The sequence below is a fragment of the Schistosoma haematobium genome, chromosome 7 (assembly GCF_000699445.3).
Source record: "Schistosoma haematobium chromosome 7, whole genome shotgun sequence".
In the NCBI taxonomy this organism is placed as follows: domain Eukaryota; kingdom Metazoa; phylum Platyhelminthes; class Trematoda; order Strigeidida; family Schistosomatidae; genus Schistosoma; species Schistosoma haematobium.
Genome location: NC_067202.1, coordinates 8,710,737 through 8,728,493, shown reverse-complemented (window position 1 = coordinate 8,728,493; position 17,757 = coordinate 8,710,737). Strand labels below are relative to the sequence as shown.

Below are 17,757 nucleotides of genomic sequence, written 5' to 3'. Positions count from 1 at the left end.
TTCGAATTCTAGTACTTCTTGATCCGATTGCATTATTTCTGAGATTACTGGTTTGTATTATAATTCAAATACTCCTAATGATCATATTTTTCTTTGATAATACTGAGAACTGACAAGATAATCTTAAATAGTTTGTTCATGCTTATTAAAAAACTGATTAATCAATGTTTGGCGACTGTTACTAACACTAAACGCAATATTCAGTAGCATATGGTTGATTACAGATAGAAAAAAGGTTCTTTTTTCTGTTTTTTTTTAGGATAAAATATGCAAAATTATGAAAAAATTCCATTCTAGAAAAGATTACATTGACAGTCACCAAGAAAAACAATGTGTTCATTGTGTATACCGACAGTATTTGTGTTTGTCATTTACTTTCAACTGTAAAAGGTTTTAACTAGTTTTTTTCTTGTCTTCAAATACTAATTATAATGTTTAATACATGGATCCTAATCTATTCATGTCACATTGATTTTCAAAAGAAAAAGATGTCAGGGAAAGTGTTCGTTTTTATAAAAACCATTTTTGTGTCTTCTTCATGATATCTTATTGGATTTAGCACTTTAATAGTTGTATAGGGTTATTATGATAACATATGAATGTAATTTATAACATAATTGCATAGATATTTCATTAAGACAAGTGTAAATTGGTTTGGATTATCTCGTTGTTGATATATGTATGCATCCTGTGTGTAGATTGTCTTTATGTAGTATACAGAATAGATGAAATATGGCAAGTATTGGAATGGAAGTCGCGAGTTTTGTTTTATTTGGGACTCATCACTCTGGGATTCGAACTTAGTACCGGATTCTATTGCTAGCCACATTCCATATATTCCATATTAAGTCTAAAGTAGGAACATTTATTGTGATTAAAAGAATGAATAACATATACAGTTCAAGTATACTCTTTTAGTGGTGTTGTTTTCTCCAATCTAGATAGTTTGACTAAGAAACTTTCATCGTCACGCAGGAAGCATTCCATATATAATTCTACATCAGTCTCATCATCTAATTTACAACTTATTTTAATGCTACAAACTTAGATGACTAGTGGTGTGATGAAGTTCATTCATTTGTGATAGGAAAATCCAGTTTAACTGTTGTAATTCATTTCATTTTTGACACTAAAATATTTAACCGATGGTTGGTAAGATTAGAGGATATTCGTAGGTTACTAGTATTTGATCATAGCTGTCTTCGAAACATCGCTCGTATATCCTGTGACCACCGAGTAATACAGTTGTTAGGAATCGGGTACTAGGTAAGGATGGCAAATCAATTAATGAAGTAGTGAAACTTCATCAGTTGAGATGGCTGAGACACGTGTTACGTATGCCCAACCACCGATTGCCTCGACGTGCTGTTTTATGGTGTAGGAGTAGGTTGAAAGAAAGCTAGGGACGGCCAAACCAAAATATGGCACAGATCCGTGAAGTTACTGACAAGTGGACTGAGTCATGTTGGTAGGTGTAGACTACCTGGTTGGGATCGGCCAGACGATAGCAACCGATAGTTAGAAACCTTGGGTGACATGGCTCAAAATCGTTTTCAATGACGCGGGTGCATCCACTCTTTGTGTTCTCCCAAATTCTACTCTTCTGAATTCTTCATGTCCCTTTCTTTTTTCTCTTTTCAAATTTATTTCACTCGATTATACTCCTTGAATAACATTTTCAAACCCTAATGTTTCCTAATACTACTTATAGTTTTACTACCTCTACCACTATAGGATTTGAATGGATAATTGTATTTGTCTGCTAATGTGGTGTGGCAACTCGAACTGATGTAGGTACGTACGAAGTTCTACGTTGTTACTGACTGACTGAACCGATGATTTAAAATAATAACTGAAACGAAAATATACCTGTAAACTTAAACAATAAATAAAAAGATTGAATAATTTATCATTTTGAATATACACACAAGAACAATTATACATAAAACACATACTCGATTCGATAGAGTTCCTTTTGGATGATGAAGATCGAAATAAAAGATTCCAAAGTTCTTCTTCAGCCATATTTTGAACTTCTAAAATATACAAATCAATAATTAATTCAACCGACTAGTAATTGATTGTTATCAAACATATTAATAAACAAGTATTTCATAGTTGTAAATGATGGGATGACTTTAATTTGGTGACCATTAAGAACTGAAAAGCACTATAAATTAATTAACTCCTATAACCTCATATACTGAGGATAAATATGTGCGCACTAATAATTAATTTAGAAAAGTGTTTATCAGAGTTATAGTTAAAAGCTGTCATCATTGAAGTTCAACTGTGTCAAGTGTGAGACTAATGCTGATGAATAACATTAGACGATGGTTAGTCAATCTTACAAATCGATTAAATTTAGAAGTGTTATCATGGTCTGTAAATTCAGTGGTTTCAAAGTTATGTGCTCATTGAGAGGCCTAAAGATTCTGGGTTCAATCTATGGTGAGTTCATGGATGTGAAATGTCAAGGAGTTCAATACAAAATGGCAATCAATTGTTTTCTAGTTTTCACTAGTTGTCTAAATAACGTTAGTCTGTGATATGAAACTCAAAATTGACAAATTAATATAACCCTATACATTAATAAGCATTTTTATGTATTGATTTGTTTCTCATTTACGGTAATGTCTACGAAACCAGTATCGTTAAAAATCAACGCTTTTGGCTTTATTAGAATAATTTCTAATCATGATACAACATTATATTAAATACACTTTCTGTTTACACTACTTGCAAGCAAGTTATATCTACATAAAACTAGTGTTAATTTGATCGATATCTGAAGCTTAACTTGAACCAAAAAAGATTTCCTTTCTTTCGTGACAGTAGATTATGCTAACTATCTGATAAGGAAACATAGTTTAGTGAATGTCAGATTATTTAAACTGGTGGTAAAATTGCATAATTATCAATGGAATTCATTTATTTATAAGGACCAGAAAAACAAGCCTGCTTAGCAACCAATCAGTTTAAATATCTTTTTCATGTAAGTCGTCAGTCTCAGCAATTAAAATACAACAGTAAAGTCTCACAATGTTAAACTGGGAGACACAGTTTCAGATTCCAGAGAGAGAGAGAGAGAGAGAAAGAGAGCAACGGTTCACTCAAAACTGCATGTAAGTCTTACTAACAAAAGGTAACTAGCACGAAATATAATTTCAGGGATTTTGTTGATATCCTCTAATCACTTATTATTCCAAACATCATTAGCCAAAATGAGCAAAACAGAACAATAAGTATCGGTATTCATTATGTTTTCACAAAAATAAAATTAATAAAATCATTATGTAAAGAAATCAATCGGAAGTAATTATCGAATTTAATTAATTTTATAATTATCATAAATATTTAGCATAATATTCATGATAAAAATGATTATTATTTATTCACATGACAAACATATTTTAATGGTCAGTATAGGATTGTGGAGATTATTAAGTTTTTGATTGAGATTATGAGCCGATTGATGTTAGATCACCATTGAAAACCTGGGAGCATTGGATGGCCGTTTCGTCCTATTGTGGCACTTCTCGGCAGTGTTCATCCACGACCCCGATGTGGGATTCGAATTCTCGGGGTGCTAGTGAGAAGACGTGACCAGTGGAGCTAATCCGTGTCGGGTAGAGACAGGTATCTACCTCAGACAATGGAATATGGTCGCGCAATTTCGCGGACTGGTTGAGATTAGACATTAACACCGCCTGATACCGACTCTGTAGTCTAGAGGTTAAGCGTCCGCGCACGAGACCGAAGGCCCTGGGTTCGAAAACCTGAGAGCGGGATCGTGGATGCACACTGTTGAGAAATCCCACAATAGGACGGAACGGCCATCCAGTGCTTCCAGGTTTTCAATGGCGGTTTAACATCAATCGGTCCATGATGTCAATCAAAAACATTTTAATGGATAACGTTTCAAATCCCTTATGTTCATTTATGATGAGTTTTGTAACTAGAGAAGGATGGACAATAATTTGATCAGGAAGATTTTTGAAATATCTACATATTACAGTGAACATACTCCATAAAAACATTCCTCTCTATTTGTAATAATAGTATTGTTCAGAACTATAATAATATTTACGTATTGTAAGTTTTCATTTCATTATTACAAATTAATTAAATTAAAAACTAATTAAAGCTTGATCGTTTGTACATGAAAGAATTCATTTAATAATAATCATTTGATAATCTCTCATTTTGTGAGTGATGAGAACCAGTTGACGGTAATCCTGATTTCAACTATTATACTACTGTATGCTTGTCTATAATCCTTTCTTAGCTGGTTCTACATATCAAATAACCGATATAACTGGACAGATTGATACAATAATGGGAAGGAGAGAATATCGACTAGCATGTATCTACAACGAATATGATGACTCTCACTCTGAATGTCTTATATCATATTGAGTAGCAGGAATGTAATTTTTCAATCAACCCTAAATTACAGTGTAAAAGTAGTGAAATAAAATGTGATTCACGAAATGTATTTGAATGGAACAACTTAAAGAGAAAATGACGCTCTACCCTATTGGTTAGTTCTAGAGATACTAACATATTCAGTTTTTTGACCTTTAAATCTCTCAATGGTGGTATTATAACTTTACACTTTGAATTTTTGTATTATTCATCAATACATTATGAAGATCGCAGAGAATTTTAAAGGAACTTATAATTTTTAACAAAGAAGCCACATCGTCTGTAGCTAATTTCCATTACATACTGAAGTCAACTTTTAAAACAATCAATGTGAAGAAAGGAGGACTGGACCACTACTTTATCTTAGCTTGTGATTCCATCTACAGTCCATATTAATCACAAAATTTTAACTCTAATCTTCCAATTCCATGTCACGTGAATAGCTCATTAGTTATTATTTATGACTTCAATGGTCCTCATTTGATGTAATTGTTGAATCAGTCAAACACTTTACGCGGTTAACATATGGAAATCTTTCCCAAAGTTGATCTGATCAAAAAAAGTCTACCTACATTATCCAGTTGTCATTATTCCAGGTAACTATTGATGAAGTGATTACTTTCAGTAAATAGTAAAGTGTAATTGGCCTTTTTAATTATTAATTAATAAAAGTAGGAAACTAAATGGAAGAAAATTCTGTCTGAATGTTTGTAACATCCCTTTGTTCAATAGTGCTATTGACTAGATTCACATAATAATTCTTTTTTCTAAGGTTTTCAACCAGAGTCTTTGTGCACCATTTGGAGCTATGTAGATCAACAATCAGTGATTTAGTCGAATGATCCAATGTCTTGGTTAAGCCTATTCTAGCTCTTTTTCAACGTCCTACTATTTTGACTAGCTTAGAGGCTCGTGGTAGGCAGTGACGTAATATAATAGTAAACATCTTAGCTGGAAATGTTTTGAAGCAATAATGATTGTGATATTTTCGAAAAATAATAATACTGAGAAAGCTTTGAACCAAATTTTTTCTATTAAACATTATACTAAACTTACGTTTGTACGTTGATCCAAATAAACTTTTAGCAACAGTTGTACTTCCGAATTCTCTGAATCGTTGAATTACTGTCTCGTAAAACCAATTACATGTCATTGCACGATAATTTCTGAATACGATAAAAGTAGAAATTATTCACTTAAGTAAAGTCAGTAGAAAAACCATATTGAACAATGAAGATAAATTGGGTTAGTAACTGTTTTTAGTCCCTGTAAGTTAAATAGTGGATTAGGTTACTTAGACCTGACTTAAAGGAGGATAATATAGAATTAGTATGTAGTAATAATCAATAAACATTGAAATAATTTTGTTATCAATGCAAAAATGGCATAATTTTGAGCTGATCTATTGTCGTAGGTATAAACAAATCACTTAAGTTTATTCACTTTTGTTATCTCCTTTCTCAATGGATCACATCTAACAAGAATGACATTTACAGAAAGTGGGAATAATAGTTGTATATTTTGTAAGAATAATGTCAACTTGATTGGCAATAAGCTATGATGTTAATCAGCTATTATTAGTTCGTAACTAGCAACTCACCTTATTCTTTGAATTATGACCATTTATCCATTGACTAATGTTTGATTTTTAGACTGTAGAAATCAGTAAAAAGTAGACTAACTTGAAGAGTTAAAGTTTAAGCTTTATTCACTTATATATGAGCGAATCAATAGTTTTCCAACCAGTGACAAAAAAAAACTAAATTCGATTTAAATAAATCTTTGAAAGGACCTTTTCTTAGAATCGTTGTTTGATATTTATTATTGACCTGTTTCTAGGTTACAGGTAATGAATACTTATAACTGAGCTTGTTACTTAACTATTGATTGAAACAATTTGACCTGGTTGTTCTCTTTCTCAACTAACAGTAAATGTTCATTTCAAGGAATCGCTCATCTGATCAGATTATTGAGACTGCTTTTCATCAAGCAAAGAGAAAAAGGAATAATCTTCACTCCCCCCCCCAAAAAGTATGATGTGATTATTTATTTAACAAAGATTTCCAGGTTTTAATTAAGTATATTATTTACAGAGTTAATGAAAATTCAAAGAAATTATGCTGATATACTGATTATCTAGGAGGAACAGGAATATCGTTATAGAAAGTAGTTGTTGCTTATTGTCTAAAACTTAGATACACTGTTTTAACCATAATCTCATTAATATGTGTTATGCAACAAATTTAAATGAAAATGCATAGTTCTAAATTAATGTCTTTATGAACGTGTTGCTTCTATGGTGTATTTTTATATATCTGACTATAAATGTTCCTTATGAGCATACATCAAGAAGACATTTCCTACCATAATAAAACGAAAACATCTTAATAGCTGAACCTCGTCAACCTGACAATGAATAGATTACATTTAGTGTGTTTACGTTATTGGCTAATCAAGGTTAGAAGTTTTTATGGACATAAGTACATGAAATAGCAGTTACAACCTCTTGGTAACTAGCCAAATTTAGTTATGAAACCGGTTAAAACGAAAGAAAAATTGTTGCTAGAAGAATTTGTAAACTTTAACTACTGGACAAAAAACATTTCAAAAATTATGTGAAATAATTACTCACTTTTAAACGAATGAATTCAAGTTGGCACATAAAAACGAATTTTTACCAATATTATGTAGCAGGTAAATTTTAGTGCATATTCCAAAATCACATAGTAACCATTTGAAAAAGGTTCCATGGATCATTGAATAATAAAAACCGTTTTTATAATTGATTAGTTGTTGAGTATTATTCATTGTCTTTTTAATTGTTGACTGAATTCTCACAGTCAAGTTTCAAGGTGACCACTGGTCTAAGCGACTTAATATCGAGTACATTGTTGAGATGATGAATGATTGAGGGTTCTTACTTTTATAGTACACTTAATACTTTTTAAAAAGTTTTCAAGTTCCATGCTAAATGTTCTTTCCTTCTGTTTTTTTACACTGTAATGATGATGATAGTAACCATGTCTGTTAGTCCAGTGCATTGAAAGTGAGCATGGGTCGAGAGTCAGTTTGGTAGTCTATCACCTTCGAAATACGCCTAAGCCTTGTGGAAATCAAAGTCCAAAATACAGTTGCACGTGCAAAGTTCCATCAAAACATTACTGGCATAAAAATAATGATGAACAATATGAGAATGTTTGTAACTTTTCAAATTAGGTATTCAGTTAGATTAATCAACCAAGTGATGGATTATTATGTTTAGGAGTTGAATTAATCTTTATTGAAAATTTGTTATACTGATATCATCGTTAAAACAGAAGTTCTTTGACATCTCCAGTTATCCAACTAGAGTAAAATTATTTAGTTTAGACAGTAAGTTTGAGTTTTTCAATGCTCATTAGACAAATATTCTTTGTTCACTAACTAAATTTCTTAAAAACTGAAAAGATTTCGATATTTCTTAAGTTTCACATAAGTTTAATTTATTAAAACTTTAATACGGTTAATGTAATGTATTTGGTTTTTGTGTGTGTTCTAATGTGACTCTAGTTGATATCATCATAATAAAGGTGGTACTAATATTGTCAATTGTCAAACATAATGAATGATATTATGGTACAGTTACATACAACTGGTTAGCGTAAAGGTGAGGATTGGCAAAGTAAGGGCCGCATTCCTACAATTGAAGAACATATGGAACTCAAAACAACTTTCAACTAATATCAAAGTCAGAATCTTCAATACGAACATCAAAACATTTCTCTGTAGGGAGTTGAAACATGGAGAACTACAACAACCATCATCAAGAAGGTACAAGTATTTATGAATAGGTATCTACGCAAGATACTCAACATCCATTCACCGGATATCATCAGCAACAGCCTTCTGTGGGAGAGAACAAATCAGCTTCCAGCTGAAGAGGAAATTAGGAAAAGATTATGGAAATGGATAGGATATACATTACGCAAATCATCAGACCGCATCATGAGGCAAGCCCTTACTTGGAATCCTGAAGGGAAGGGGAAAAGAGGAAGGCCAAATGACACATTACGTCGGGAAATAGAATCAGATATAAAAAGGATGAATAACAACTGGAAAAAGCTGGGAAGGATTGCCCAAGACAGGGTTTGGATGGAGAGTGCTGGTAGGCAACCTATGCTCCTCCACTAGGAATAACAGGCGTAAGTAAGTAACATACAACTGGTCTTCTTTTTATCAAATTTGTTGAATCCTATTGATTATCGTAAAATTGAATACTAAAGAAGAGAATAGTTTTAAACTAGGATATATCAACTTTCCTTTTTTTAGCAATCTCACAGTTTATCAACATATATGCATATATGTGCCTGGTCCTACATTGTAGCTAACTGACCGACAACAGCTGTCATTATTATCACACACTATATATAAATATATATAGACTAGACTACTTTTAAAAATGTAACTTACTTCTCTTTTAAACACATTCTACATAAGAATTCATCGTATTTATTCATAGATTCTGAACAATTTCGGCAAATTTCACGTTGACAATTGAAACATATATGTTTAGGATTAATCAAAGGTATAAATGCACGTCCACATAATAAACAAGATGTACTTTCAGTAGTTGATGTTAAACTTTTAACAGCCAATTCTCTATCTCGTCTTAAAATACTTGAACGAAATCGGCTAAGTTAATATATTTTTTTAAAGGTATATAAAAGAAATTAATGAAATAGAAATGTAGTAAAATTAAGAACTTTTTATAATGTTCTATAATCAATAAACAGTCAATATTATAAATTTACCGAGTTTAGGTTGATGTATCTGAGATAGACTATCCATCTGTTAGTTGGTAATAAGTCGTAAGGTAAACATAATGTAATTCTGAAAGTTAAGTCATCAGTTTATAAATTGTTGAACGAGAGCATCATGATATGTATGGTAAATGTGTTCGATTTAACTCCTTAATTCTGTCATCCGTACCCCTCTCCTATCAATCAAAATGCGATTCCAAAGCCCAATTGAAAGCATATTATTAGACCAGTAAAAGAAACATCAAGAAAAGGAGTATTAATTGCAATTCTTATTACCATGATCATGTCATTTTATAAATCTTTGTAGATTTGTTAGGCTGGTGCCGTTTTTATATAGATTTTTATAGATGTCGGATCTTCAAAGAATAAGAGTTTGTTAAGAAATAAGCACCTTACAGAAATGAGGCATTGTGTCACGTCATTATACGAGACAAATATTTGAGTACCTGCACTGATGTTTGAGCCTACGACTGTTTGAAGTCAAGTACTTTGGCATTAGCTAATACTATACAAGTACCTATTGATTCAAGGTACGGTGTCACAAAGTGATTATCTATCTTCTTTACGCATCATGCTTTTGTATCAGTATTTAATTCCTTGTCTGGAAGTAATTTAAGCAAAAAGAATGGGATGTTGCAAATGTACCAAATGCATTGATTTAAAATGATAATAATATCGTCTTTTCTCTGGTCTTGCGAATATCATTTCGCTGTTGTACTCAGAGAGACAATGAAGATACTCAGCCTAAAGAGTGTAAATTTTACCAATATAGAGAAGGTTTGTTTATATTAATGGGGTTTTTACAACCAGACTAGCGCAGCTCTAGCTTTTGAAGTAATCAGTTCTATATAACTTGTTACACAATCACACCTGGCTAACACAAATCACTAGATACCCGGACGTTCCGACTATTTCCAATAAATCATCATAAAGTGTCAATAAATCTACATGATCTTATCAGTATTGTAAATTTACTCTGTATTACACTCTGCCAGAGTAAATGTCACGATAACGAAGGTAAACCTTACTGACGAACTAATCAGATCTAAGATAGTGGTTATTGGATTTTTGTGTGAAATTCAAAGCAACAACTTATGTCTTATTAGGATTTGATTAAAACCTAACAAAAATGGTTGATAAGACCACACAAAATGATAAACATTTGAAAACTAAAGAATGTAGACCATAATTTATCAATTTTCTAAGGTTAACTTTGTGGTTCTTGTTGTTTAAAATCAAAGAATCATTTCCATAAGTATATATGCATATGGCTACGAAGCATTATTCCACTCTATTCTTAATTATTACTCTTAGCTTCTAACCCTTAATTCTAACTTAAATTCATAGCCCTAAATCCTAAATCGAATTTCTAATTCTATCTCTAAACATTTCAGCGATGTTACGTAATAAAATGTATCGTTTATATTCTGATTGACTAAACATTGGCGTCATTTGAAGGTCAAAAGTGGCATATTTCAGTTTTGCAATTACTATGAAAGTACTAATGGTTATCAATTATTTAAATCCATTGATAATTGTTACTGAGAATCGATATGGATAATTTTAGTTCACAATATACATAAGCGGCTTTTATTTATAAAGAAATGTGATCCTACTTTCAATTTACTATAGATGATGCACACAAAGATGCATAAATGTTTTCTGCTTCATTTTGTCAAACTATTGACAGTTTGAAAATTAGAACACATATATGAATGGAGAATATTCTTTTTAATAAATTCTCTTTAAGTTCTACAATTGTGTAACCAAATTAATAATTCAAAAAGTGACCAAGTTAAAGGTTATAGCATGTGAATTCAAGATAAAATTGTTAACTGTCAGTAAGGGGTTGGGGAAATTGTTGAGTCTTATTCAGATTGCGAGCCAATTTACACTAGACAACCATAAAAGACAATGGAAGAGGGTTATGCAGTATCGTGAATTGGTTGGAGTTAGACATGTATACTATAAATTCTGATTCAGGCATTTGCTAACAAGATCGAAGGTTTTGAGTTCAATTCTTGACCTCAGAGTCGTGAATATGCACCACTAAGGAGTTCCATACAAGGATGAACCGCCATCCAATGCTTCTAAACTTTCAATCATTGTCTAACTTAGATCGGTTTGTGATTTTAATAAAAGCGTTTTTTGAAATCTTGAAAATTCAATTATTCAATGAAAATTTTTAATCGATTTTGTTTATTTATTTTGATTATTTACACTTTATTATTGAGATAAGATGGTGGTTGGAGGTAGTCAACAGGAAACTCTGGACCCGGGTTTTGTGCTACTCGGCACTCATCAGCAAGGTGTACTTGTAATCTTAAGGGAACTGGTGCACTAGGAGGGACTTGATACACATGACAGTGATCACCATTCAGTGGTCAATCAATTGTGATTACACCTTATTATTGATTTTATTAATTTGACTAACTTAATATTCATATTGTGATAATCCCTATTGCTTAAACTCTCTGATGCTTTGTTGTTTCAAATTATGGATCAGTTCGTATTTATATCGATCTGTATATTGTTAGTAACTGACAAATAATAAGAGATAAAAAATTATTGAATAAATGCTTACTTCAATCTTTCTCGTTCTTTAGCACGTACTTCAAAGTCTTTTTTTACTACACATAAAACCTTTTGACGTTCATCTTCATTCAAATGATTTAAGTTTAAGTTTTCAATATCATGTTGAATAGATGAACTGATCGTTTTTTGTATATTGTCATTAGATGATTTCTCTGTTATACTACTACTACGTTGACCAAATACTGTTTTTTCACCAGATACAGTAACTATTGTTGTTGGCCAGGTCATATCAACATTGGCCATCGAAATGTCTTGTTGATGTTGTTAATGATTCTGGAAAGATTGATAAAGTAAAATGAAGATATTTTGCGTCAAATGAAAATTTTATACTGCTTTATAGACTACTTAATCTTGTAATATCAGTTAGGTGAACAAGATATCAAGTCAAATTAATTTTAAAGATATAGTTCAAACAAGATCAACTTCGTTCTTCACAATCTATCCATTTCCTAGATATTGGTAATTATTTTAAGGAGTAGTTTATTCAAGAAACGATTACAGTTGTTTGGATAAAAGAGAACAAGCAGAAATCATCAATAAGTGGTGTAACAGATTAGTAAATTTTGAGCATCCACCATATCATAGTATTGATTGATTAGTGCCCGTTTAAAGGAATGTTACTTGAAGAATAGACTAAGGAAGAGGGATGGAAATTTAATGGATGATTCGATTGATCACTTATTCAGTTGTGAGGACAATGAACAGATTTGATTTCTTTTTTGATAACAGATTGACATGGAATGCAGGTCAAATATGTTACCAAGCAACGACTGAAGCAGTGACTTAAAAAGTATAATTGCTGATGTGTTCGTAATGTGAGTAATCAGTTTTCTCTATGTATTCAATGATTATTTTATCATGTCATATATCTAATGAATAAATGCACCATTGAACTATGGTCCTGTGTGAAGTGATCTGTCCCAAGTTTTTAGAAAGATTACATTATCTTCCAAAGGCCAGCTACACACAATAATGCATATTAATTATTCTAAAAGTTTAGCTGAAATAGGTTCATTTGTCAACTGTTTTTTTCTAAAGATGTTAGATTGTGTTGAAGCATGAATTTCATTATTGTAATGTACCTCCCCTGTCATTATGGCGATAATGTTACTAATTGTGGTACTAGTGCAGTTTGTGCTACTTATATTGACATAAGTAGTATATAATGCGATTCGGGAATGTAATGTCTGGCAGCAGAAGATTGAGAAGATGAAGAAGGGAAGAACGGGAATAGAAAGTAATTGGTGTGGAATTACAGGAACAATGAGGTCTGAGACAATTAATGGTCATTTTGCAAATTAAGTATTAGATTATGCTTTTTCTATTTTACCAAGTAACTCTATAATTGTGTGCCAAAAGTAATGCGGTTGTTCTAACCTGTGTTCTGTTCACTACACCAGTTTGAGTAGGAGACGGTTTGTATAAGGCTTTACAAACAGAATAGTAATGGAACAATCTCCGGTGGTTTGTATTGACAAAATCTTTCGATATAATCACATTAGTGTGTAAAACATAAGGGTTATGATATAACAATAACTAAAGGAAATATATGTGGGATCTGTAACGTCTGAAATTTAAAGCACACAGTCAATGCAGTGATGACAAATGGCAAATTGTATCTACCTGACCTCCAACTAGATTACTGACCCTTTATTTTGTAAATAACGTCAAATTACATACTGCTTACAAACCGCTCTCTGGTACGTTCAATTGATAAGTCCTATATAGGACCAAATACAATGCTTACCAATATTAAGAATAAAAAACGTTAAATCTTTTCCATTATCGCTGATTATTTTAATACATAACCATTATATATGGTTGGAAAATAGTCAATACCTTATGTATTATAGCTTGGACTTGAGTACTTCCTCGAAATTTGAATCATTCAGTACATACAAAGAGTCATGGTATCAGGTAATGGAAGAAAGTGAAACGTTTCAAACTCTATTTACAAAAGCTTTTTCAACTGCACTCTAAATATAACTAGTAGGTTCATAAAATCATTAAACTATTCTGATTACAGTGAAGATTACGTAAGTTAAACAGAAAACTTTATCATGAATCGTTATTATAAGCTTTACGGAATCTTATTTAATTCTAAAAAGTAAAAATATGGTTTCAGAATTCTTTATATAAAATATATTGGAATCGAAAGTCGGTAGACTGTGGATTAATTATAGTAGTTACTTCTTTAAAGTAGTGTTATATTTTGTCACTAAGCAAATCACAAGTACTTTCCAATTTGACCAGTCATTAAATTAAAACTAAAACAACGCCAGATATATGTAGTATTTACGAGATTTGGTTATATTTATTCTTCTTCTTATTATAATCTGTTTTCATTAAATTGTATTTAACCAGAAAATGAGACAAGTTTTGTTAGGAATGGATTTACAACAGTGTATGTATGGATAATTGGTCCACCAAGGTGATTGGTACCTGTGTGGCTGAGCCACAGGATTGAGCTGTACTATTCAGATTGTAGCGTTAAAGCCTATACGGTGTCTGGTTCCCCTGCTAAACGGGGTTGAGGTGTACTGTTTGGGTTGTCACGTGAAAGTCCGGATGGTGTCTGGTTCTCCTGAAAACCAATGTAAAATTACCCTGGCCCACAAGGGTATATTATATAACTGTGTATGGATAATGTCATGAATCATATCAAATCAGATGAGTTATTCGCTGCTTTTAGACTAAAGAAATAGAATGTTTCCTTTGATCGATTATTAACCACTATTGAATTACAGACTGAATAAATAAATATATTTCTTTCCAGTTAGACAGAAAACTTATAATTTTTTTATTCACCAAACATGCACTAACATCGTTCTTGTGAACGATGAAAGCTCCATGACCAAACCATCCAGCTCAGAGAACAAAACTCCACCAAAACCATCCACCTGAGTTACAAATCTTCTCCACCATCTCATGCACTAACATAAGAATAATACTTGCTTTATACAAAACCATATATTTGATTGAAGTAGTAAATTGTCAGCAAGTAATATGAAATATTACAACAAATTCCAACTTTATAGGCACTTAATTTGTGAAAATGAAAAAAAGTGTTCAAGATGTTTACAAGTAGCGATTAGCTACCATTAATAATCATCTGTAAATATCTGTAATCAGTCTTGTTCCCATGGTATCAAGTTTATTATTATTATTATTATTATTATTATTGCATTCCCCCTTTTACTTATGTCTTATATTCTCATTATTCTATTTGTAAATGCTTATCATATCACCTTATTTATTTCTACCCCTCTATGACCTTTAATTATTATAACAAAAACATTTTAATCATATTATATTTGTGGTGTGTGCTGCTTATATTGATATAAGTAGTATATGACGCGAGTTAAAGAACGTAATGTCTGGCAGCCGAAGATGGGGGAAGATCAAGAAAGGAAGAGCGGGAACGCTATTTATTTGAACTGCCAACACAATAGTAGGAGTGTAGTGAACAAGAACACAAGTGAGGACAATTGACTGTACTTTTATACGTTACAGAACATGTTAGTAAAATCTGAGAACCATACAGTAAGAATGTCAATCAATCGTCTCACACTTGACTGTTCCTGTTTCAAATATCAATCAATCGTCTCCGAATTCATTGTTCATGCATTTTCATACCAATTGCTTTCTGTTTCCGTTCTTTTCTCTTCGATCTTCTTGACCCTCTGCTGCCAGACATTCTATTCTTGACTAGCGTTATAAACTACTTATGTCGATATAATAGCACATACTACAGTAGTTCTTTCTAATTTCAATCAGTGAGAGTTTTACAAATACGATTTCCCATAGAGTGTCTCCAACACATTCAGTGTCAGACTATTGTGAAAATATTCAACCATATATGCATGAAAGTTCTGTTGAGATGTGATCCGGTTGAATTGATAGATTGACTATTTGTTTACTGATTGAGCGAATTATGTACCCGCATTAAATTATTAATTAACAGCTAGTTAAATTCATTCCAATTTATTTAATGACCAAACATTTAAAGTGATAGGCGAAGATGGATAGTGGCTAGCAGTGGAACTCAGGACGCGCGTTTCGCCCTATTCGGGACTCGTCAGCTGGATGTATCTGCATTTAAAGATAAATGTAATTTATGATTACTATGGTACATGTAATTTAATCAGTGATTGGTGAATAAATCAGTCTCCTTCTACACTTTTGTCTTACTTCTTGGGCCTGTATCACAGTCTCGTTCCGTTTCATTAAGTAGCAGATAGTAGTAATGAGCATTTAGCTGAAGTCACACAATTGACATATCAGTCTTGTTTTAAATAACTACAGTGTTCAGCTAATCAAATCACCAAAGATTTAGTGTTAAAAAGAATAAAAATAACTGATTTACGTAGTTGTGCATTTGATTCTTTTCCTTACAACATTATAACAGTTTATTAATCGGACAAGTAAACATAGTTGTTCTTGGTGATGTTTGAGATAGATGTAGGGTAGAAAAACAAATAATGACTTTCTTACTTGATAATTATCAAATAGGAAAGGTCTTCAGCTATCAATATTCTTTCATAGAAATGTGGTTTCCTTAAAATGTGTATACTCTATGTTCTGTTTTCACTGAGTCATAGTGGTATTGTCAATTCATTTTCAAAGTCCCTAAAATCTTACAAAGACTCTGAAACTTATCTTAGATATCATATAGATCTCAACATGTTCACATTCAATTATTGTAATATTCGCTAACATATCGAGTATTTCGTCTGATTTCAATATTGTATTCTTAAATCCTCCTAAAAGATACTGAAGTAACAGAGTTGTTTATAAAGAACTTGAGGTATTATATAGCACTTATTTGAAATCTTTCGTGTGTCATTCGAAGATCACAATATTCGTTCATTCTTCCAAAGGATGTTTTGATTTTAACCAACTTTAATCTATCTTCATAGTTAATTTACTTGGTGAAAGTATTCAGTCAGTTTGGCGATAATTTATATGTGGTCTAATTACAATCTTATTGAACTGAATTCTGTAGAAATTATGCTTCATTTAAAATGAATTAATTCAATAGATATATGATGTATACCTAAGAGAGGAAGTTGTTTGTTCATTTCTTCTTCATATGAAACACTAATATGGCCTTGTAGATTGTCAAGTTTGCTCCATAAACGAATTGGACCCTCTGTATTATCACAGATAACTAAGATGTCATCCACATATCTCTTATATAAGCATATATTTTCTATTAGGGCTTGAGCTAGATTTTCGACATATCTCATAAACGCTTCAGCTAATAATGCTCATAAAGAAATACCCATAGCAAGCCTATCAGTTTGGTGACAGTATTTCCCTTCGGTGAGTAATGATAACAAATCTTTGTGAGATGTTTTTTTACTGCCTATCAGTTTTAAATCTCATTGTATGCATTATGAACTTATTAAACTAACGCTGGTTACTACTAATTGATTCTAGCTGTTTTAAACGAAACCAAGTTTAATATTTGAGGTGGGTATGTCGACGGTTAAATTATAATGTAGGAATAAGCCAATGGGAATCAAGAATACTACTTGTAAATGTTCGTACGAAATTGAAACATAAATCGGTATTCTGATTATGCAAGAATACTAACACAGATAATGAGTAATATAATGTAATATATCTCCGTACCAAAATGAGGACAACCCTTGTGCTAATAAGACTCGATCTCCCCAATGCTTCAACAGAACTGTCTGTGGAATTGTCGAGGGAAATTCAGAAACACATTTACAATCGGATCAATTGGTTTATGTGATGATATTTGTATAAGAGAACTGAGAATATAATCTGATTTTGGTGGATATAACTAAAGTAATATGGCGTGCTAAAATATTTCTGTTTATCTACTGATTAAGTTTAAAACCTATTGACCTTCATAGGAAAGACCATGTGACAGTGATTGATTGTTGTAACGAATTTCGACTCAGCA

General features: G+C 31.8%; 2 protein-coding genes across 3 annotated transcripts in view; one reads left to right on the top strand and one right to left on the bottom strand.

The window, feature by feature from the left end:
* Positions 1-17,757, bottom strand: part of MS3_00009550 (uncharacterized protein) — a 71,355-nt gene that overhangs the window by 41,734 nt on the left and 11,864 nt on the right. Inside the window, exons 2-6 of one of the 2 annotated variants that reach the window (XM_051217924.1) lie at positions 11,812-12,095; positions 8,878-9,099; positions 7,061-7,589; positions 5,485-5,594; positions 1,956-2,036 (exon numbers count right to left, since the gene is read on the bottom strand). In XM_051217924.1, the coding sequence (XP_051064361.1) occupies positions 1,956-2,036; positions 5,485-5,581 (178 nt within the window). In that variant the 5' untranslated portion in view covers positions 5,582-5,594; positions 7,061-7,589; positions 8,878-9,099; positions 11,812-12,095. The remainder of the gene's footprint in view (positions 1-1,955; positions 2,037-5,484; positions 5,595-7,060; positions 7,590-8,877; positions 9,100-11,811; positions 12,096-17,757) is intronic. The other variant, XM_035730450.2, reaches the window with a different exon arrangement.
* MS3_00009552 (uncharacterized protein) lies at positions 4,616-11,772 on the top strand. The gene is made up of 3 exons (XM_051217927.1): positions 4,616-5,024; positions 7,978-8,613; positions 11,467-11,772. The coding sequence occupies exon 2, from the start codon at positions 8,251-8,253 to the stop codon at positions 8,596-8,598; it is 348 nt and encodes a 115-aa protein (XP_051064362.1). The 5' UTR covers positions 4,616-5,024; positions 7,978-8,250; the 3' UTR covers positions 8,599-8,613; positions 11,467-11,772.